The following is a 23,887-nucleotide window of genomic DNA, read 5'->3' on the forward strand; positions in this document are numbered from 1 at the left end:
GTTACTATTCATCCATTCTGAGATACAAGTTAGACATTGTGTTAGCGAATCAAGAGATTTAGGGTCATCAGGTGCTATTGATACATACAGCTGTGTGTCATCACACAGAATAAGAGTAAGTCTTATTCGCTTGGCGGTTCTTTAATAGAGAACATGTTGTAAATCTTTGTGCCAGCCAATGTCTCCGTAAGGGAATAAAAGTGGGTAAACCATAGGATCGCAATTCATATTGAGCGTGGAAATCTGTTTACAGGAGTTGCCTATGGGATAGATGCAAATGTCCCATTCGGCAGGCGTTTCACCATCTTCTCCGACGAAAATCACTGCAACATCGGTGTGACATGTCGGGGCATTGTATCGTCGTAAATCCTGCCTAGGGTTTCCTTGAAAACCATCGTACAGATGCTGTTGAATTGGACTGAGCGATTTCATGCATGTGTTTGTATGATTTAGCGAAGGGGTTGATGGCTCTGAGCATGGAATCTAGCTGGAGAAGTACATTTTTGCTGCATGCAGAATTTGCTTTATTTTGTAAGCGTACTTCAGTAGTTTGCGCTGTGTCAAAAACATACAACTGTCCATATCTTGGAGAGGTAGAAGTGTTAGCGTACAGTGGAGAGATTTGGTGATAAATTTGCCTGTGTATTTTAAAACAGTATGGTCCATGGCCAGGAGGTTGAGTTATCTGTGCACCCATGGAAGCAAACGCTAGAGAAGGGTTGTATTCTCGAGTGTGTTCACGATAATTTTTAGCTTCTGATGTTTGCTGTGTAAAAAGCTGTTGGAAAGACACAGGTGGCTCCCGCAAGGGTTGTAAAGCCACTTTACCGTTGTGGCAGCACCTCAAGTACTTGTTGGATGTGTTGCGCTCAGCAGGCCAGTATAGTGCATGACATGGAAGACGACGAATAGGAATCGAGAAATGCAGTGTCAGCTGCGTGTGGGCGGGACCGGTTTTGAAGTGGAAGCAGGATGAACCAGAAGAGAAATATATATAAGATGTATGCTAAGAAAAAATATTAATTGTTAAGAAAATCATTGGTATAATTGTCATTTGGATTCATTAATGTGCTTTCTTAACTTAAATTATTTTTCTGCTTGTGTTCAAGTTAGATTTATATTCCTTCTTCCTTCCAATTACAGGTCATATAGAGAGAGATTAGAGGATGCTCAGTTAGACTATGAAGATGATTATTGGGAAAAGAAGAATAAGAGACCATCCTCGAATACAGGAAGAACAAGGTGATTATTTTTGTTTTAGTTAAAATGCTTACTTCCAAAGTGACCCAGTCAAACACTGAAAGAAAAAAAGTGATTTGAAGTGGTAATTTCAGCTAGTTATTCCTCCATCCAGGTATTCCATAGAACCTCATATGCACATTTTGAAACACCAGTGTAAACATATTTAGCAATGTTTCTCTTTTCTAATGACTTGTTTGGTTTGTCCTATCTGTAGTGTTGGTGTAAGTAAAAGGTCAGAATAACATTTTTGCGTTATTTATCGACAAATTCATTAAAATATAGGAAAGTGTTTAATTGTAGAGTTTTGTATTTTGTATATAATATTAGAAAAATAAATGAGGTGGATCTGAATTTTTATAGAAAAAAATGTGCATTTTGATATTTGCATTTTATATACCATATTTTTACAAATGCTCAGTGTTTTAGAACAGAAGTCCATGGCAATACAAAAATTATGTAGAAAATATGTTTGCACTTTGAAGCAATTAATTGCTACTGGCAGTTAAAACACTAGTTAAAATGTATGCATTTATATTTTAAAAACATCTGTATACTCAATTGGTGAATTGTTTTTGGAGTTGCATAAAATTATACATTTTATTTTTATGGAAGCTTTTTTTACAATATAATGATCCTTCATTTCTAATAGCCAACTTATCAATATATGGTCCTTGTTTCTTACATTTATTAAATTCGCCTCTATTTGGCTTTCAGAATTTCACTGCAGTATCTTTAGAATATCAAGTATATTTTTATCATTCATGCTATATTTAACATTTTAGTAGTTTAAATAGTCAGCAAACTTCCTTATGTTTTCGTAAGTTTGAGAAAGACTCCATACATATATGTATGTATGTATGTATGTATGTATGTATGTATGTATATATATATATATATATATATATATATATATATATATATATATATATATATAATATATATATATAATATATTATACAAATAACCACAGTTTTTTGGGAAGCAGAGCTTAAAACAATATAATAAAACTGCTCTGAATTACGTCCTTGAAGCTGAATGGCTCTGCTAAGTTAGGCCAGGGATGTCCAGTCTCTACTTTATAAAGAGTGCTGCCACTGTGTCCTCCATCGCACGGGTAATTTATACATGCAGAAAACACAAAGTTGTGGCACATGAGATTTAAGGTGTGATCTTTAACAGATGTTAGCTGACATACAGTGTCTTTATAAAGTGATATGAGATGCCCCCACTGACACAGCTGGAGAAAACATCATGGCCATTACATCCAGGGATGGCTGAAGGGTACATGGCACTGTACCACATCTATGTTTTTTCACCTTGAATGGAAACGGGGCTCAACATGGCCTTATTCCTGCTCAAGTCCATGATTATTTCTTTAGTCATGTTGGTTTTATGCTGGAAATGGATACATTGGCATCAAAAGCCCATTGCGGCACTTCTTGTGTGATTTTGGGCTATACAAAAATAAATTGTATTTTACGAAACTAGTAATTGAACTTGTGTATTCCTCCTCTCTTCTCCTACTAATATACCGCACAATTTTGGAGTCAACTGAAAAATTTTGCAGTTAATGTGCATCAGAATTATACTTGATGTCAGAGGTATAGAGTTTAAACAGGAATGAAGCCATTGCAGTCTCCCTTTGAACACCAGTACTGCCAATAATCTGTTTGAACACACACCTTGTAGCTATATAGACTGTGGCGAGCAAGTCAGATAATCTATAATCCAGTACACCAAGGGAGTGTTCACCTGTAACACCTTTATCTCTCAATAATGAGAAGTAGATATTGATGAAAGTGCTGGAGAAATCAAGGAGCATAACTCTTTTATATGTTTTCCTTTATTTTATATACCATACATGGCGCGTGTGTGTGATCAGAGATAGTATAAAGATATTCCAAGTTAGAAGACACAATTTTTGATTTGTTGAAATCGAACACTGTCTTATTATTAAGACATCATAAAGTAGGAAGATTACAATTTTAAACAAATGACTCGGGTGCCGCCGCGAGTGGCAGCCTTTCCAGCAGCTCCGTGTACGACTTTATCTTTCTACCTTTTTCTCTACTTCACTAATCACTCCTACCACTTTCTTTTATGTGGACTCATTCCCTGGACACTTTTTACTACTTTTTACTACTTGGACATTGATTTTTACACGTCGAGACTCGTCTATTCAGGTAGTCAACTTCAAGTGCTGAGAACAAATGCCCGCGGTGGTGTGGTTACCTATTTACCTGACGAGGTAAGGAGGCGGTATCGTGGCAGCAGAGCCGGCGCTAAGCTAAAGGCTAAGCGGCTAGCGAGAAAGTGGCGTTACAAGGCTTCTGTGCCTTCTGTGATCCTGGGAAATGTGAACTCATTACCAAATATGATCGACGAACTGGCCGCACTGGTGAAAAACGTCAGGACCTACAGAGAATGCAGTTTTTGTGAAACGTGGCTAACAACTACCATCCCAGATGCTAACGTGGAGCTACCCGGGTTTAACACAGTTAGAGCAGACAGAGACACAAATACCTGCGGGAAGCAGAAAGGAGGAAGACTCGCACTCTATGTGAATACAAGATGGTGCAACTCTGGACATGTAAACATAAAAATCTCCACTTGCTGTAGGGACATCGAACTGTTGGCTGTAAGTCTGCGTCCCTATTACTTGCCCAGAGAGTTTGGACACGTCATTGTGGTTATCATTTACATCCCTCCTCGGGCGGACATGGAGATAGCGGGTGACATCATCCATTCTGCTGTTGCTAAACTGCAAACGCAGTACCCCAAGGCGCTTGTGCTAATCGCTGGAGACTTCAACCATGTGACGCTGGACAAAACATTACCTGCCATCTCCCAGTATGTGGATTGTAACACCCGGGGAAATAGGACTATTGATCTACTGTATGCAAACGTTAAAGATGCATACAGCGCCACCCCCGCTGCCTGCACTTGAGAAAGCAGATCATAACCTGGTTCTGCTTAAGCCTCACTACAAACCAAGAACGAGGGAGCTACCTACAACCACATGCTCATTCAGGAAGTGGTCCTCTGAGGCTGAGCAGGCTCTGAGAGACTGCTTTGGAACTACTGACTGGGATATCCTGCAGGGGGTCACATAGTGAGAACATTGAGGAGGTTGTTGACTGCACTACTGACTACATCAACTTCTGTATGGACATTGTAGTTCCAGTAAGAACAGTACGCTGCTATTCTAACAACAAGCCATGGATTACAAGTGACATCAAGGGCCTTTTGAACCAGAAGAAAAGAGCTTTTAAAGGTGGTGATCAGCATGAGCTCAGGCACCTGCAGAAGGAACTCTTGAGTCCAGCTCAGGGCAGCGAAGGAGCAGTACAGGAGAAAGCTGGAGCAGAAGTTGCAGAATAACAGCATGAAGAAAGTGTGGGGTGGGATGGGATGGGATGAAGATCATCGCTGGCTGCAGCTCAAAGCGGGGTGCCTCCATCGAGAGAGACAGGAAGAAAGCAAACCTGATGAACAACTTCTTTAACAGGTTTGACCACCCTAACCCACTCTCACTCTCACCTCGGAGTACTGCACCCTCCACTCATCCTTGTGCTGATACCACCATAGGAGAGAGTCCCGCCCCCCCCACAATTACAGCAGCCCAGGTAAGCAGAGAGCTGAGGAGACCATGCGAGCAAAGCAGTGGGCCAAGATGGAGTATCACCACAACTGTTGAAGGCCTGTGCGCTGGAGCTGGGGAGTCCTCTACAGCGCATCTTCAACCTGAGCCTGGAACAGGGGAAAGTCTTGAGGCTTTGGAAAACATCTTGCATCACCCCAGTCCCAAAGGTATCGTGTTCTAGTGAGCTGAATGACTTCCGGCCTGTCGCTCTGATGTCACAGGTGATGAAGACCATGGAGCGGCTGCTGCTTTACCACCTGAGGCCACAGGTCCGCCACGCCCTCGATCCTCTGCAGTTCACATACCAGGAGTAGGTGGGAATGGAGGATGCCATCATCTACATGCTACACCGATCCCTCTCCCACTTGGACAGAGGCAGTGGTGCTGTAAGAATTATGTTTCTGGACTTCTCTAGTGCCTTCAACACCATCCAACCTCTGCTCCTTAGGGACAAGCTGACAGAGATGAGAGTAGATTCATACCTGGTGGCATGGATCGTGGACTATCTTACAGACAGACCTCAGTATGTGCGTCTCGGAAACTGTAGGTCTGACATTGTAGTCAGCAACACAGGAGCGCCGCAAGGGACTGTACTTTCTCCGGTCCTGTTCAGCCTATATACATCGGACTTCCAATACAACTCGGAGTCCTGCCACATGCAAAAGTTCGCTGACGACACTGCTATCGTGGGCTGCATCAGGAGTGGGCAGGAGGAGGAGTATAGGAACCTAATCAAGGACTTTGTTAAATGGTGTGCCTCAAACCACCTACACCTGAACACCAGCAAAACCAAGGAGCTGGTGGTGGATTTTAGGAGGTCCAAGCCCCTCCTGGACCCCGTGATCATCAGAGGTAACTGTGTGCAGAGGGTGCAGACCTATAAATACCTGGGAGTGCAGCTGGATGATAAATTAGACTGGACTGCCAATACTGATGCGCTGTGCAAGAGAGGACAGAGCCGACTATACTTCCTTAGAAGGCTGGCATTCTTCAACATCTGCAATAAGATGCTGCAGATGTTGTGGCGAGCGCCCTCTTCTACGCGGTGGTGTGCTGGGGAGGCAGCATAAAGGACGCCTCACGCCTGGACAAACTGGTGAGGAAGGCAGGCTCTATTGTTGGCATGGAGCTGGACAGTTTGACATCTGTGGCAGAGCGTCGGGTGCTCAGCAGGCTCTTGTCAATCATGGAGAATCCACTGTATCCCCTAAACAGTGTCCTCTCCAGACAGAGGAGCAGCTTCAGTGACAGACTGCTGTCACTGTCCTGCTCCACTGACAGACTGAGGAGATCGTTCCTCCCCCACACTATGCGACTCTTCAATTCCACCCGGGGGGGTAAACGTTAACATTATTCAAAGTTACTGTCTGTTATACCTGCATTGTTATCACTCTTTAATATTGTTTATCAGTATGCTGCTGTTGGAGTATGTGAATTTCCCCTTGGGATGAATAAAGTAGCTATCTGTAGAAGTCACAAAGTTTTATCCATCTACGCTTTATACGTACTTTTTTTCATTTCTGAAGTGTTCAGATAGATATTTTTTTTGAAGTCTCAGGCATTTATGTGATCTTCCAGGCCTAACGAGAGGTTGCAGTCTTCCACTAAAAAACACGAGGAACGTTTTGCTACCGGACTAATGATTGGTAAGTTTGCAGTAATATTTCCTAAAAGCTGATCTTGAATAAATTATAAATAATACTTATGTATCAGTTTTGAATTGTTTTAATATATTTTTTGACTTGTAGGGGAGACTGATAAAAATCAAGAAGAGCAGAGAAGAAAGGAAAGGTACAGACAGGAGCTGCAGGAGCAGATAGCAGAGCAGCAGAGAAACAAGAAAAGGTAAATAAATACCTTACTCTGTGTGTACAGTGTGTGTGTGTGTTGTGAAGCCTGGGGTGCATACAGCTGCCGCCACAGGACAGAGGGTCACCACACAACAACCACCTTTTATTCCTCTTCACAGCATACAAATAATGTCAAAAACAACAGCACAGTCCTTCCGCCTCCAGTCCTCCACACAGGTTTTGTATTTCTTCCTCTCAACTATGGCCCCAGAATGGAGTGAGGTGGTTCCTTTTATTCAGTGTTACCTGGAATCACTCCTGGGTGTGGTGGAAGTCCACTATAGGGTTCTACAGCTCCCCCAGGCAGCCCCCACATAATCCAGCGGAGCTGTTACAAATTCCAGCTCCCAGCGTGCCCTGTGGGAATTCATGGTGCCACAGCCGCCTAGGAGGGCTACCCTCTAGTGTCCCAGGGGAGGTATTGCCTCACCGATGATCTCTTCACCAGTCCTTCTATTCAGTTAATTATACTCTAGTATATTCTATTCTACTATTGTACTATATTACTAAAATATATACACACACACAAACACACACACACACACACGTTTATGTATGTATATGCATAAGTGTGTATATATGTGTGTGCACTGCCCCTGCTTGCTTCACTTGCCAAACCCCAGGCGGGCGCTACACATGAGCCACTTCGCAGATCTGCCACTCGTGTATGGGGAAGCAGATGTACAATTTAAACAGATTGTTATTTTCATGGTAATTGTTACATATGCATAATAGACCTATTTTACTTTACAGCAAATAATTAACCATAGTAAAAAAAATTGTAAAACGTAATAAATTGAAAGAAAATTTTTTCATGTTGCTCTAGCTGTATTCGTTGCGTTATATGTTTTCGTTCTGTTTGGCTTTGAAATTAACACGCAAATACTTTTTAAACTTACACTTTTACTGTAACACTTCAGTAAAAACAGTATTTGGAATTAACTTTTCATCCATATCGCATTGAATTTTGATTCTGTGTTTGGAGTTACATCGTGACAATGCAACGTATAACTGGCCGTGAGTGAATATCATTTCTTTCTCTCTAATAAATAAACTTCGACTTTTCGATTGTTTCTCTCTCTGATTTGTTAATTGTCGTAGCAAAAGCTATTCTAACGGGAAACTGTAAAAGTTTTAATACAACTGCCATATCAAGATCTCCTTTGGTGTCTAATGTTTTCCGTGGACGATGTAGTACATAACCTTTCTTGTCGCCTGTTAAAATTTTACATGTCAGAATTGTTCGACTAATTTTGAATACAACTAATCTTGTCCTATTGCATAGCTCATCACTCATACATAAATTATGCAATAACATTGCAATGCATCCTTCTTTCAACAGTAATTCGACCGGTGGAAACCGGATGGTGTTAATGGTTGTAGATATTCTACAGGATATTGTAAATTGATGTTTTCATCTTGTGCACCATTACCACCAACTGTTTGAGCATAGTCTATTGATACGCATTTAACCAATTCACCGTGTAACCGATCGACAATTTTCACGTTAATTCGTTTGACTTCGTTTCTCGGTGGTGCTAGGATTGCCCGTGTACTCAAATCTTCTGTTGATAACCCTTCAGGATGAAATTCTTCAATAAGATTTGGACATAATAAGTCTTCTTTTATTGGGAACTTAAATTGAGGAAAATGTAAAAATTTATAAGAGATGACAGCGCAGAAACTGTGTCTGACAAAAGCATTCATACGAATGAGAGGTGAGAGGACCGTGGCTGTGGGCCGTTAACCATAAATGGTTGAGAGGAGGGCTGGACTTAAAAAAATCTCTTGGCAATAGTCTTGTCTCATCTCAAGATTTTCTTTTATAATAGAGAGATATGTATGTATATGTGTGTGTGTGTGTTTGTGTGAATGTGAAACGTGCTTGTAATCCAAAGCACTCGTAATTTTTCCCCATAAGAAATAATGGAAACTCAGATGATTCATTCCACAACCCAAAAATATTCATATAAAAAAGATTAATACAAAATTTAAAGTAAAAATACATAAAACGATTAATAAAGTATCTATCTATCTATCTATCTATCTATCTATCTATCTATCTATCTATCTATCTATCTATCTATCTATAACAAATTAACCTGCACTTTACCTTTCAAAAGAATTGTGGCTGGTGTGAGGGAGACGAGAGAGAAGACGGATGACGATGGTTATTGTGTAGGACAACTTTCACTCTAACAGAATCACTGCTATCTGTTGGCTCACTGGAATCTTTTTCTTTTTTTTCGCCACTTTAACAAGAAACCTCTCCAATGACACTTGCTTTTGCCTGAAGAGTGACTACACTTGAACACAAAATAAAAAAAAATGCTTTACGCACTGTAAGGTTTCTAAACTCTCTTGGGATTCCCCCCAACTGGATGACACGCGGAAGAGTGTCCCGAAGCAACAGCAGGCTCTCAGCGCTATAGCAGTTTGCTGCAAAAGCAAATCTGAAAAGATCGCGGTCAAGCTATAAGCACCTGCTGTTGATGGGTGATGCAAGGAACATTATAAATGCAAGGGAACCGTATTATTTGGCCAATAACCTGGCCCGACCCTGCCTGATTGCTGTGTCTGTGTATAGGAGAGTGGCAGATCCCTCTACAATAAATAACCATGCTGTTTCTGTTTCAAGCTAAATAAAAGCTAAAGTACTGAGACTCAGCTTCGTGTTTTGGGGTTCAAGAAAGGAACTCGCACATTACAGCACACACACGTGGTCACAATGCTATAGTAAACAGTATATGCTCATACAGATATTGACTATATGAGTGAGGCACGCCAACTGAGACAGGCAGACAAAGCATATACGTTCTACTTATATTGCAATACATCACTCGTTTATCAAGTAAAAGATTATTAAAAAATTTTAGTTCGTCTTGCAAAACATTCACAGACATGTACATACGTGTGTGTGTGTGTGTGTATGTATATATATATACCATCTGCAGCAAGACGTTCTTGCAGGTCTTTGGAGGTGATCTGTGGGATGTCTGTAACCATTCTCACAATCCTGCGCATATGCCGCTCCTGTATTTTTCTTGGCCTGCCAGACCTGCTAGGTTTAACATTAACTGTGCCTGTGGCCTTCCATTTCCTGATGACATTCCTTACAGTTGAAACTGACAGTTTAAACCTCTGAGATAGCTTTTTGTAGCCTTCCCCTAAACCAGCGGTTCTCAAACTGTGGGGCGAAGTAACAAAAAAGGGGGTGTGAAGATGTGATAAAAAGAAAACAAGAATCAAAAATATGAAAAATACATCTATTGAAACCAAAACAAATTAACTTAAACTGCATTCTGATACTAGAAAAATTAAATATAGAGAAGGATAAATGTCGATAAAAGTTAAGTAGGTATAATAAAATATGCATCCATGATATATCATTAATTAAAAAAGAACAAATTGGTATTAGTGGGCTCCTTTCAAAAAAACGTTAGGGGGGTGCAATTAAAACTGTTATGAAAACTTGTGTCGCAAATTCTTAAAGGTTGAGAAACGCTGCCCTAAACCATGATGCTGAACAATCTTTGTTTTCAGATCTTTTGAGAGTTGCTTTGAGGATCCCATGCTGTCACTCTTCAGAGGAGAGTCAAAGGGAAGCACAACTTGCAATTGACCACCTTAATTAAATACCTTTTCTCATGATTGGACACACCTGTCTATGAAGTTCAAGGTGTTGCAAGCAATCAGTATTGAGCAGTCACATGCATTCAAATCAGCAAAATTACAAGGGTACCCAAATTTTTGTAAAGCCAGTTTTTCACATTTGATATACATGTATTGTATTGTATTTAATTTCATACAACTAAATACTGCTTCACTAAAAATCTTTGTTCAGAAAACACCCCAGTACTCAGATGTTCCTAGGAAATGAAAGACATACCACTGTTATCTTTTTTGTTGAATGTAGAGTAAATTATTATGCAGGCTGAGACTTTTTCAAATGACTGTATACAGCATGTATATGTGTATATATGTATGTGTATGTATTTAAATATGTGTATGTGTGTGTGTGTATATATATATATATATATATATATATATATATATATATATATATATATATATATATATATATATATAAAATATGTATATATATCTGTGTATGTATATATACACATGTATATACATATATACACATGTGTGTACGGTGGACTCATGAACATGAACATTAGCCTATGTGAGAGAGGCCTTCAGCTGCTTAGAAGTTACCCTGGGGTCCTTTGTGACTTCTCCGACTATTACACGCCTTGCTCTTGGAGTGATCTTTGTTGGTCGACCACTCCTGGGGAGGGTAACAATGGTCTTGAATTTCCTCCATTTGTACACAATCTGTCTTACTGTGGATTGGTGGAGTCCAAATTCTTTAGAGATGGTTTTGTAACCTTTTCCAGCCTGATGAGCATCAACAACTCTTTTTCTGAGGTCCTCAGAAATCTCCTTTGTTCGTGCCATGATACACTTCCACAAACATGTGTTGTGAAGTGCAGACTTTGATAGATCCCTGTTCTTTAAATAACACGGTTCCCACTCACACCTGATTGTCATCCCATTGATTGAAAACACCTGACACGAATTTCACCTTCAAACTACCTGCTAATCCTAGAGGTTCATATGCTTTTGCCACTCACAAATATGTAATATTCAATCATTTTCCTCAATAAATAAATGACCAAGTATAATATTTTTGTCTCATTTGTTTAACTGGTTTCTCTTGTGAAAATCTGATGATGTTTTAGGTTGTATTTATGCAGAAATATAGAAAATTCTAAAGGGTTCACAAACTTTCAAGCACAACTGTATATATATATGTATGTATGTATGTATGTATGTGTGTGTATAATATATAATATTATAATATATATTATAATATAAAATGTGTGTGTGTGTGTGTGTGTGTGTGTGTGTATTACATACATACATAGCATGAAGCTCAAAGAAGGGCCCGGAAGTGCAACGCTATGACATGAAGCTCAAAGTGAAACCGCTGAGTAAAGAGAGAAACTCACCTTTGATTCTTGTAAGTCTAAGCATTATCCTCTGATGAAGACCCCTGGCAGGGGTTGAAAGCTCAGGAATAAAAACTACTTTATGATACGTGATCAGTGCCGGATTAACCAACAGGCAAATGTAGCATATGCTACGGGCCCCGCAATTTTGGGGGCCCCCAAATGGTGGACCCAATATTTAATGAAAAAGTGTAGCATTGAAAAACTGGTCTTTAAAAATATTATCTTTACGTTTTTAAACTGTAAATTTCTTACACAACAAAACTTTAGGGGCCCAACACATAAAATTCACATAAATATTATAAGATTCTTATTATAATCGAGAGTAAAATAATTATTTAGTCCGGTTTGAACTGTTCAGAATCTAAACTTCAGATGATGCAGACCAAAAGGGCCCCCAAATTTGAAATGTGCTACGGGCCCCCAAAGCTCTTAATCCGGCCCTGTACGTGATTCATTTTTATCTCCCTTTGTGGATCTCCAGCTGCAAATATGCAAACCGTATCACAGACCTTCTTTTCCATATATATATATATATATATATATATATATATATATATATATATATATGGATATATGGATGCAAGGATGATTTCTTAGATATAACACATATTACAAGAACATTTTGTGTATTATTTCTGTGCACAATGCATGTAGCATGTATTCTGGTGCCAAATGCAAAGCAAACATTGTGTGTGTGTGTATGTGTGTGTGTATATATATATATATATATATATATATATATATATATATATATATATATATATATAGTGCATCCGGAAAGTATTCACAGCGCATCACTTTTTCCACCTTTTGTTATGTTACAGCCTTATTCCAAAATGGATTAAATTCATTTTTTCCTCAGAATTCTGCACACAACACCCCATAATGACAACGTGAAAAAAGTTTACTTGAGGTTTTTGCAAATTTATTAAAAATAAAAAAACTGAGAAATCACATGTACATAAGTATTCACAGCCTTTGTTCAATACGTTGTCGATGCACCTTTGGCAGCAATTACAGCCTCAAGTCTTGTTGAATATGATCCCACAAGCTTGGCACACCTATCCTTGGCCAGTTTCGCCCATTCCTCTTTGCAGCACCTCTCAAGCTCCATCTGGTTGGATGGGAAGCGTCGGTGCACAGCCATTTTAAGATCTCTCCACAGATGTTCAATCGGATTCAAGTCTGGGCTCTGGCTGGGCCACTCAAGGACATTCACAGAGTTGTCCTGAAGCCACTCCTTTGATATCTTGGCTGTGTGCTTAGGGTTGTTGTCCTGCTGAAAGATGAACCGTCGCCCCAGTCTGAGGTCAAGAGCGCTCTGGAGCAGGTTTTCATCCAGGATGTCTCTGTACATTGTTGCAGTCATCTTTCTCTTTATCCTGACTAGTCTCCCAGTTCTTGCCGCTGAAAAACATCTCCACAGCATGATGCTGCCACCACCATGCTTCACTGTAGGGATGGTGCCAAGTTTCCTCCAAATGTGACGCCTGGCATTCAGACCAAAGAGTTCAATCTTTGTCTCATCAGACCAGAGAATTTTCTTTCTCATGGTCTGAGAGTCCTTCAGGTGCCTTTTGGCAAACTCCAGGCGGGCTGCCATGTGACTTTTACTAAGGGGTGGCTTCCGTCTGGGCACTCTACCATACAGGCCTGATTGGTGGATTGCTGCAGAGATGGTTGTCCTTCTGGAAGGTTCTCCTCTCTCCACAGAGGACCTCTCGAGCTCTGACAGAGTGACCACTGGGTTCTTGGCACCTCCCTGACTAAGGCCCTTCTTCCCCGATCGCTCAGTTTAGATGGCAGGCCAGCTCTAGGAAGAGTCCTGATGGTTTCGAACTTCTTCCACTTACGGATGATGGAGGCCACTGTGCTCATTGGGACCTTCAAAGCAGCAGAAAATTTTCTGTAACCTTCCCCAGATATGTGCCTCGAGACAGTCCTGTCTCGGAGGTCTACAGACAATTCCTTTGACTTCATGCTTGGTTTGTGGTCTGACATGAACTGTCAACTGTGGGACCTTATATAGACAGGTGTGTGCCTTTCCAAATCATGTCCAGTCAACTGAATTTACCACAGGTGGACTCCAATTAAGCTGCAGAAACATCTCAAGGATGATCAGGGGAAACAGGATGCCCCTGAGCTCAATTTCGAGCTTCATGGCAAAGGCTGTGAATACTTATGTACATGTGCTTTCTCAATTTTTTTATTTTTAATAAATTTGCAAAAACCTCAAGTAACCTTTTTCACATTGTCATTATGGGATGTTGTGTGTAGAATTCTGAGGAAAAAAATGAATTTAATCCGTTTTGGAATAAGGCTGTAACATAACAAAATGTAGAAAAAGTGATGCGCTGTGAATACTTTCCGGATACACTGTATATATGTATATGTATATGTATATATATATATGTATGTGTGTAATATATATATATATATATATATATATATATATATATATATATATATATGTATATATATATATATATATATATATAATATAAAATGTATGTTTATATGTATAAATGTGTGTGCTTATATGTATAAATGTGCGTGCTTATATGTATGTGTTTTTTATTAATTTTTTTACATCTGTACTTAGGGAAAAGGAATTGGGGCTCAGAGTTGCTGCTTCAGGTGCAGTTGACCCCGAAAAGCAGGTAATTTGTTTCTAATTGAATATTTTTTATGGTTTATTCATTTTCCTTCTGTTGTTTAAGCAAAACAATGAAATAATCAATGCTTTTTAACATTATTAACATTATGGAACTCGGAATGTAAGGATACAAATGTAGTATTTCATTATGTAAGTCTTCATACCAGTTTTACTAACACCTGGTAGAAGCTGCCTGTACAGCAATTAGTGTATTATTAATGTCTACATTTTTTTTTAAGAAAAATAAGGATTGCATGATTTGAAAATAATTTCAGGCGCTATTATTAGGGATGTTATTTTGGATTTTGGTCCGTGTTTCCCAACATTTTTTCTGTGTTGGCACACTTTTTGTAACCAATAATTTTCCAAGGCTCACCACTGTTCTACTAACCACAAACACATTATATCTCATACATGTGCTCAATTGTCCGAAGGGGTGGCACTTAGTTATCACTTTGGTGGCATCTCCTAGCTGCTTCGTCCATTTGCCCACCCCTCTCTGCATCAGAGGCAACTCATATGCCCACTGTCTGCCAGCCCTTTGATGCTCGCTGATCACCACACACCAGGCAGATGGACTCTAGCAGCCAGGAGGTGCTTCTGAAGTGCTGTGTCTGTAACATAGTGATAGCAGAGCTGCTTTTATAGCTTTCACTGGTTTAGGTGACCAAGGGTGTTTTCTTTATTTCCTTGATACAACAGAAATATTGCAGTTAAGTTTTAAAAAGTTAAACTTTGCACCTGACAAAACTGAGAGAGGCCTGTAATTTTCGTCATAGGTATACCTCAACTATGAGAGACAAAATGAGAAAACAAATCCAGAAAATCACATTGTCTGATTTTTGAAGAATTTATTTGCAAATTATGGTGGAAAAAAAGTATTTGGTCAATAACAAAAGTTCATCTCAATACTTTGTTATATACCCTTTGTTGGCAATGACAGAGGTCAAACGTTTTCTGTAAATCTCCACAAGGTTTTCACACACTGTTGCTGGTATTTTGGCCCATTCCTCCATGCAGATCTCCTCTAGAGCAGTGATGTTTTGGGGCTGTCGCTGGGCAACACGGACTTTCAACTCCCTCCAGATTTTCTATGGGGTTGAGATCTGGAGACTGGCTAGGCCACTCCAGGACCTTGAAATGCTTCTTACGAAGCCACTCCTTCGTTACCCGGGCGGTGTATTTGGGATCATTGTCATGCTGAAAGACCCAGCCACGTTTCATCTTCAATGCCCTTGCTGATGGAAGGAGGTTTTCACTCAAAATCTGACGATACATGGCCCCATTCATTCTTTCCTTTACACGGATCAGTCGTCCTGGTCCCTTTGTAGAAAAACAGGCCCAAAGCATGATGTTTCCACCCCCATGCTTTACAGTAGGTATTGTGTTCTTTGGATGCAACTCAGCATTCTTTTTCCTCCAAACACAACTTCTGTTTTGGTTTCAACTGACCATATGACATTCTCCCAATCCTCTTCTGGATCATCCAAATGCTGTCTAGAAAAATTCAGACTTGCCTGCACATGTACTGGCTTAAGCAGGGGGACACGTCTGGCACTGCAGGATTTGAGTCCCTGGCGGTGTAGTGTGTTACTTTGGTCCCAGCTCTCATTCACTAGGTCCCCCCGTGTGGTTCTGGGATTTTTGCTCACCGTTCTTGTGATCATTTTGACCCCACGGGATGAGATCTTGCGTGGAGCCCCAGATCGAGGGAGATTATCAGTAGTCTTGAATGTCTTCCATTTTCTAATAATTGCTCCCACAGTTGATTTCTTCACACCAAGCTGCTTACCTATTGCAGATTCAGTTTTCCCGGCCTGGTGCAGGTCTACAATTTTGTTTCTGGTGTCCTTTGACAGCTGTTTGGTCTTGGCCATAGTGGAGTTTGGAGTGTGATTGTTTGAGGTTGTGGACAGGTGTCTTTTATATTGATAACGAGTTCAAACAGGTGCCATTAATACAGGTAACGAGTGGAGGACAGAGGAGCCTCTTACAGAAGAAGTTACAGGTCTGTGAGAGCCAGAAATCTTGTTTGTAGGTGACCAAATACTTATTTTCCACCATAATTTGCAAATAAATTCTTTAAAAATCAGACAATGTGATTTTCTGGATTTTTTTCTCATTTTGTCTCTCATAGTTGAAGTATATCTATGGTGAAAATTACAGGCCTCTCTCATCTTTTTAAGTGGGAGAACTTGCACAGTTGGTGGCTGACTAAATACTTTTTTGCCCCACTGTACATAGCCTCCATTTAGCCACCATATCCCATAGTTCAGACATGGGAAAATATGTATAGAATTGTTGTAATATGCAGGTATTGGCCAGTTACGGCCTTAAATTGCCGGTGATTATTGTATTTCCTTCAGGGTTAGCATTGACCTCTTTGCTCTTCTCATTTTCACTTTTAGAGGAAAAAGTTGATCTTTACAAAGTCCTGTCGTCCTGAGGTGTTCCATGATATATCTGATATTAACAATAAGAATTCTGTGGATGTTTTATTAAAAGCTATGTGTGGACCTTTGTTATGTCTGTACTATACATTAAAGAATTCGGATAGGGATCTAATGCTTGCATTGATGTTAGGTGAAGGTAAATTAATTTTGTACACAATTTTAGTATGCGATTTGTTTATTTTGAACACAGTTACAGCCCTCGGTCAAATGATGTGCATATAAATTGTGTAATCAAGGGGGACATTTTTTTTTTTTATTGTTCCTAAAAATTATTATTTTTTTTTTGTATGAAAAATTTTTGATTGCAAGATCTTACTAACGATGAAAATGTTCTGTCCTCTGAGAGAAAAAAACTTCAAAAAAACAGAGATCAGACAGAAGGAGTTTGTCTTTATTAATGCTTTTGGGGAGACACAGTACATAGAGAATGCTCTCTCAATTCACACATCTTTGAATGGCAGCAAACAGCAGCTTTATCATACAGCGAGCGCTACACTTCACTTGCCAGCATAATGTAGTGTAAAAAATGCCCTTGTAATGAATTTATGACTCTGTGGAATGTTAGTCAGTTCTGACTTAGAAGTAAGAAACCAGTGCATTCTGGGATACTTGAATCAACTTCCAGGCCCAGTAGAGCAGGAGGAAGAAGGAACTTGCAAGCATAAAAACGTATTTCACACCTGATTTTCTTCATTTTCTGTCTTTATAATTACAAATGCTGTCAATAAGGGTTTGTAGACTTTTGATATTCACCATTATAGGCACTGACAATAGAGTTGTCAAATTGTGCATTGAAGCAGTTCATCTTCCCTTCTCAATTGTGAAATTCACAACACATTTCTTCAAAACTGTACACCACTGAAGCTGACTTGACTGGTAGCATCAGCTTCGCTGGGTAAGCCTAATTTTAGTTCTAGATATTTTCCAGCAATGTGAAAAGGTCACAGAAAGTTTCTAATGTTTAATCTAACATTTCTTCCCCCTTCAGGACATTTTGGAGGAGGTAATGATTTGTTTGTTTTTTAGAGTGAGTGTGTACATATGTTTGCACCTAAAACTCTAAACTGGTCTTCACACCAGATGCAATTGTCCTTCTTTTTTGGCAGATTAATATTTTCATAGACTCTGTGATCATTTTTTACTTCTTTATCTGAATATTGATTGTTCAAAATGTTTTCTTACCTTCTTTAAACTTATTAATCTAAGTACATAACACCAGTGGAAATGAGTACACTTCATAATTAAGTTAGCTGCATTAAATGAAATATTTGCTAATTTTTATGTGACTTCTTTTTAATTAAACATCTTGAGATAAATGTTTACCTTGCAAATGGAAAAATCCAAGCACAATTAGTAACAAAGTGGGAAAAGCAGGTTTTACAGTATATTACTTAGACAAACAATGTAATCCAATTTACTAGTAACAGTTTAAAAGTTCTTTAGATTATGGAAGGCATTTATTAAGGGATTCTAAAATAATTAAAAATGCTAAAACATTACTAACCCTTTGAACACTCATTTCTTTGAGTGATCATTTCTGATGTAGTCGTCTCAGATAGTCTTAGTAGTTATTAGATTCTTACAGCAGATACAATATATTCTATAAAACAAAAACAAAACATGTAGTAGGTGGAGAAACTGAGCAGAAGTCCAAAGATCAGTTGTTTTCTTTCTCTCCACATGTATTATTGTCTTGCATTGAGGGTAGGCCCTCATTTTCTATAAATATTATTCTGTTGAATATTTTTGAGTGAAGTGATTTGTTACTATGCTGAAAGACAATATATCTGACAACAAGATAGTACAATAGATTTCCTTCATTCTGTTTTAAATTATTACAGATATGGTCTGCATAGTTGAAATAGCCCAATAAAGTGTGTGGCTGTAAAAAGCTTTTGAAAATCCTCATTCTAATGTTTTTTCCATTTGTATTTTTCAATACTTCACTCTAGGATTATTCAGTGCTCCTTAAGGAGGAGATGTTCTACCACTCCTGCCAATGCTAAACTTGTGCACAACGTGAAATGGCTAGCGCGCGTGCACACGTGTGTGTGTATTAAATATTATATCATTTTATAGGTCACTTAATATTTTTAGGTTTGTACTAAAATAGTTTTATTTCAGTTTTCAGTTTAATATGAAAGATTTATTTTTAAAATATGCAAACAACCAACTGAAGAATTGCTTAATATATTGCATCTGGTTTGAACAGACTTGAAGTTCCTTTTGCTTCAAAAGCATTTAATCTTGAAGGAAGTAAAAATAACCGAGTGCATCTCACAAGACTTTTAAACGTACCTTTGTGTTATCTTGCTATTGCAGTGACTGAAGTTGTGTTCCTGCTGTTTAGTGTTTGGTTTGATTTTATAACTGCATGTGCGACATTTTGGATTTTAAAATATTCTTAACTTTGGGTCCTATTTTTACAAATATATTTGCAAAGAAGATTTTCTTTCTCATTCAGTATATTATTTTCCTTAATTTTGTTCTCCTATGTTCTTCTGAGGGCAGCATGGTGGCGCAGTGGATAGCGCTGCTGCCTCGCAGTTGGGGGACCTGGGTTCGCTTCCCGGGTCCTCCCTGCATGGAGTTTGCATGTTCTCCCTGTGTCTGCGTGGGTTTCCTCCCACAGTCCAAAGACATGCAGGTTAGGTGGATTGGCGATTCTAAATTGGCCCTAGTGTGTGCTTGGTGTGTGGGTGTCCTGCGGTGGGTTGGCACCCTGCCCGGGATTGGTTCCTGCCTTTTGCCCTGTGTTGGCTGGGATTGGCTCCAGCAGACCCCTGTGACCCTGTGTTCGGATTCAGCAGGTTGGATAATGGATGGATGGATGATCTTCTGATCTCAGCTACTCTCATTGTTCGCCCCCACAGTAGGAAACTTGTTTTCTATTATAGCACAAACCCTGTACAATTGAGTGAAATATACAAATATAAGCTTCATGCTTTCAACATAGCTGCACAACGTTGTTTTGTCCCATCATTTCCTTGTTTATGGTTTGTTTAAGTAATGATGAAAGGGAATTTTCCACAATGCCAAATACATTTTGATAGACTTTTCTTGAGCAGTATGGTTGTCCTCCTTAATTTCTTGGTTCAGCCCCGAGCTTTTATGCTTCCCCTGTCATTGTCTGTTCCACCCAGTGTTGTGTCAGGTTTTTCTGGAATCTTCTCACCTGCTGATTTTGATCTTTCCGATTTACAGAAAAAATTGTGTAAGGATTAGAATTGTTTTATTGTAATTTAAAAAAAATAACTTGATGCCTTGAGTAACACGGCTGTCCATAAGCTGTGTGTGTTTGTATTATATTTATTCTGTATACGTTTGTATTTATATTTACTGGACAGTGTTAATTTCTACTTGGTTATGTCTTTCAGCCAGACAGAATAAAACAGTTTGGAGCTGTAAATCGTGAATATGACAACAAAGCACGTGATGTTCCTTACCGTCCAGGAGCTTCTCTTGGTGTCTTTGGTATTGATAAGCCTGGGAGACCACATGAAGAAATACATCAGCCTGAGGAAAGAGCTCCACCAGAAAAACCCAGAGTGGCCTTCCAGACTCCAGTCATAGATTATAATTCGACATTCGGTGCCTTGGGTGCCGGGACTAGCAATAATGGAACAGTCACACTAAATGAAGATTTCTACAGAGGGCTTGCTCACACTCTTGGGGAAATTATGGCCCCTAGGTAAACAACAGAAGTGTATCATTATTTATGTAAAAAATGTCTGAGTAAAGTGGCAGTGTACAGTGCTGCTGCCTCATAGATTCAGCTCCCTGGGTTCAAGTCCTTTGCTCTGATGTATTGTTTATGTGAACTTGGCACATTCTCCCCATGTACTATATCTATACTGGTTTTCTTCCAGCTATTCTGCATCTCCTTCCACGTCTCCAAAAACATTCTGCATGGGTTAATTGGTGATTTCAAATTAGTCCATGGGTGTGTGTGGCTGGCCTGTTTGACGGACTTGCAATTTGTCCTGAGTGGTTTTCTGCCCGGTGCCTATTACTGTTAGGCTAAACTCTGGCCCTATTTCTGTATTATAGATATCTTTAAAAAAAAAAACCCATAAAATTCAACTTGAAAAATAAACACCACAACCAAGATTTCTTTTCCAGTATAAACACAGTCACAGTTTTCATTTACTTTGCTATTTTCTTTTCAGAGTTACAAGCGTTCCACCACCACCAGCCCCACCTGTGATGCATGACAACTACAGAACTCCATATGATGATGCTTATTATTACTATGGAACTCGCAATCCTTTAGACCCCAGCCTGGCACACTGTGAGTTGTATTTTTAAATATCCAGAAGCAGTCTTGTAATTTACAAATAGTTTTGGAGCTGATGATAAATAATTTGGGATTATTTACTTGGGGAATCTTTGTGTATGCTTGAAGTGGCCATTTTTTCTTTTTTTTTTTTTACATTTACATATTGGTAAATGCACAAAAATATTATAATTTATAAAATGTATCAATGTTTTATATTTCTGAAGAAATACATATATGAGGGGTTAACAAAGAATTCAAAACACGAATCTGAAAGGGATATTTTTATACTGTTGATTTTGTGAGCAGCCATGATTTTACTCATGTTCTAAAAAGTGTTTTAAGAAACAAGTCAACTTTGGTTTCAAAAACTGATAAAATATTCTATGTCAACTGTTGTGCTAGAATTGAATTTATAATATTAGAGAACAGTATGCCATCAGAGATTAATTCTTTCCATGTCAGCCTGTTCTAAGTTCCTTTACATGTCAAGTGATTAAGGAAGAGCTTATAATTAGGGAGTCCTGTATCAGGGTTACCTGGCTGTTGCCTTTAAGTACAAATCCTTGTGTTTCAGTCTATCTTGATTGAAATTACAATAAACCTATAATGATGGTCATTAACGTGCTGTATGTTGTCATGCAGCCCAGTGACATGATCTCTCTCTTTCCCCCCCTCAGATGGACCCTCAGTTTTGGGGGCACAGGCAATGCCTTTTAAGAATGTTGGTCCTGGGCCTGCACCATTCAAATATCCTGAAAAACAGTAAGCATTTTATCTTCTTAAATTTTTTTTTTTTTAAATAAAAATTTGTCTTTCAGTGTGAGTGTTCCTTGTAAAAGAAAGTAAAATTAAACTGTACTGTGCTAACATGATTTTTGCTTTTATGCAGGTTTATTGCATTTTCATTTTTTAGACTTATCCAAACAAATAATGACATTCTTTGTGCACTTTGTGTGTGCGTATAGATGTACTATTGTACTGAGGATTACTTGTGTTCTGTTCTGTGCATTTTATTGTATTAACCCTCTTTTCAGACACCTACTGGAAAGGGGTCTCTCTCTGAAGTGCCTTTCCTGAGATTTCTTCCTTTTTTCCCCTACAAGTTTATTTTTTCTTGTCATCTTGGAGTCAAGGCTGGAGAGGATGTCAAAGAACAGGGCCTGTTAAAGCCCATTCCAGCACCCTTTGTGTGATTTTGGGCCATACAAAAATAAATTGTATTGCATGCAAATCCACAACACTGAAGTATCTCTTTCAAATTTTGCACAGATTCCCCATTTGTACAAAGGAACACCATAGGCTTTGTTTCAAAGTTTAGTTGGTTTCCTTACCAATATATTTAAATGAAAATAAAGTCCCAAAAAAGTTACAGAAAAAGGAAGTTATTTTTGGGGAGAGTATCAGCTTGTCATGTCGGGGTGCCCTCATGTACATGCGAGGCTGCTAGCTTATTTAATATATGCCTTGCAGGATTTGAGCAGAGCACCTGTGCAGAACGTAATGGTGTCAGCAACTGTAGGTGGAAGAGAGCGGCGTATTGTAGGATTGGCTAGAAGTTTCAATCCCAGGCGTAAAAGGCACTTCCTGCATCTAGGGGTCATCTTTGGACTCAATCGGGTGGAGTGTGTGGTTGGTATAGTTCCTCCCAGCAGTGTTTCCCAAACTCGGTCCTGGGGGACCCCCTGTGGCTGCAGGTTTTTGTTCCAACCGGATTCCTAATCAGTGACAACACCTGAAAGCACTGATCTCATTTAATTAGCTGGTATTATTTTTTCTTTTATTCGACATTCAGTAAACCACAGCAGCATGATTTTTACATTTAGAAGACATTTAGAAATATTTCTGCTTTTGCTAGAGATTTAAATGCTTAACTCTCTTTTGTTGATTTCATTATATTTTGCCCTTTCTCTGTGCAGTTTTTCCCCCTTTGTTGTATCTTATTAATGACAATTTAAAACGAGCAGAGCAGCACCCAGGCAAACAACATGAAATAATCAAAGGCTGCAACTACTTTAGAGTCAGACCCACTAATTAGTAAATAATGGATTAATTAAACAATTAGAAGACATAGAAAAGTAGAATGAAAATCAAGATGAAAATACTGTTAAAAAGAAAAAAACAATACATTATTCCCATATAACTGCTTGGTACATTTTAATATATTTTTTTTTTTAGCAAACTTAGTTTTCTAATTTCTATATTGTTCCCTAAACACAGAACTTGGGAAATAACACATCACTTAATTGACCCAGGAGTCCAATTAAAAACAGAAGCTGGGGGTCCCCCAGGACCGAGGTTGGGAAACACTGGTCTATAGTATACCAAACAGGCTTGTGCCTTATTTATACATATATTTTTTGTATACAAGTATATCTATAGATCTCTTCTAGTTAATATATTGTTATGGTGGAGGTATTTATATAGATTTTGGAATTGCGTTGCAATTTGTTTTTCTTGTATATACACTTTTTTTTTCTTGTAAGTATTTTTGTGGATTCATTGCACTGTGTTTTTTGTAGCTTCTTCCTGAGCACATTTTCTTTATTTAGGAAGACTGCAGTTTTTGTACATATAGATTCTTTATTTTTCCTTTTGGGACTGGCAAATTCACTGTAAATATCATTCACTATTTTTGATTGGGACATTTTTTTGTGCTTTTGTGCACCTGTAAATAAAACCCACTTTGTTTTTGAAAAATACAATCTTTTTGTGTCGGTTGTCTCCCAGTCTGGATACCAATTGTCCC

At 38.8% G+C, this 23,887-nt stretch overlaps 1 protein-coding gene across 1 annotated transcript in view; it reads left to right on the forward strand.

The window, feature by feature from the left end:
- Window positions 1-23,887, forward strand: part of LOC114653342 (centrosome and spindle pole-associated protein 1) — a 91,968-nt gene that overhangs the window by 49,685 nt on the left and 18,396 nt on the right. The window contains exons 11-17 of the mRNA XM_051928747.1: window positions 1,144-1,242; window positions 6,464-6,531; window positions 6,634-6,730; window positions 14,356-14,413; window positions 20,240-20,553; window positions 21,032-21,153; window positions 21,819-21,903. Coding sequence (XP_051784707.1) covers window positions 1,144-1,242; window positions 6,464-6,531; window positions 6,634-6,730; window positions 14,356-14,413; window positions 20,240-20,553; window positions 21,032-21,153; window positions 21,819-21,903 — 843 coding nt within the window. The remainder of the gene's footprint in view (window positions 1-1,143; window positions 1,243-6,463; window positions 6,532-6,633; window positions 6,731-14,355; window positions 14,414-20,239; window positions 20,554-21,031; window positions 21,154-21,818; window positions 21,904-23,887) is intronic.

This window comes from Erpetoichthys calabaricus, chromosome 6, assembly GCF_900747795.2.
Source record: "Erpetoichthys calabaricus chromosome 6, fErpCal1.3, whole genome shotgun sequence".
NCBI classification, from domain to species: domain Eukaryota; kingdom Metazoa; phylum Chordata; class Cladistia; order Polypteriformes; family Polypteridae; genus Erpetoichthys; species Erpetoichthys calabaricus.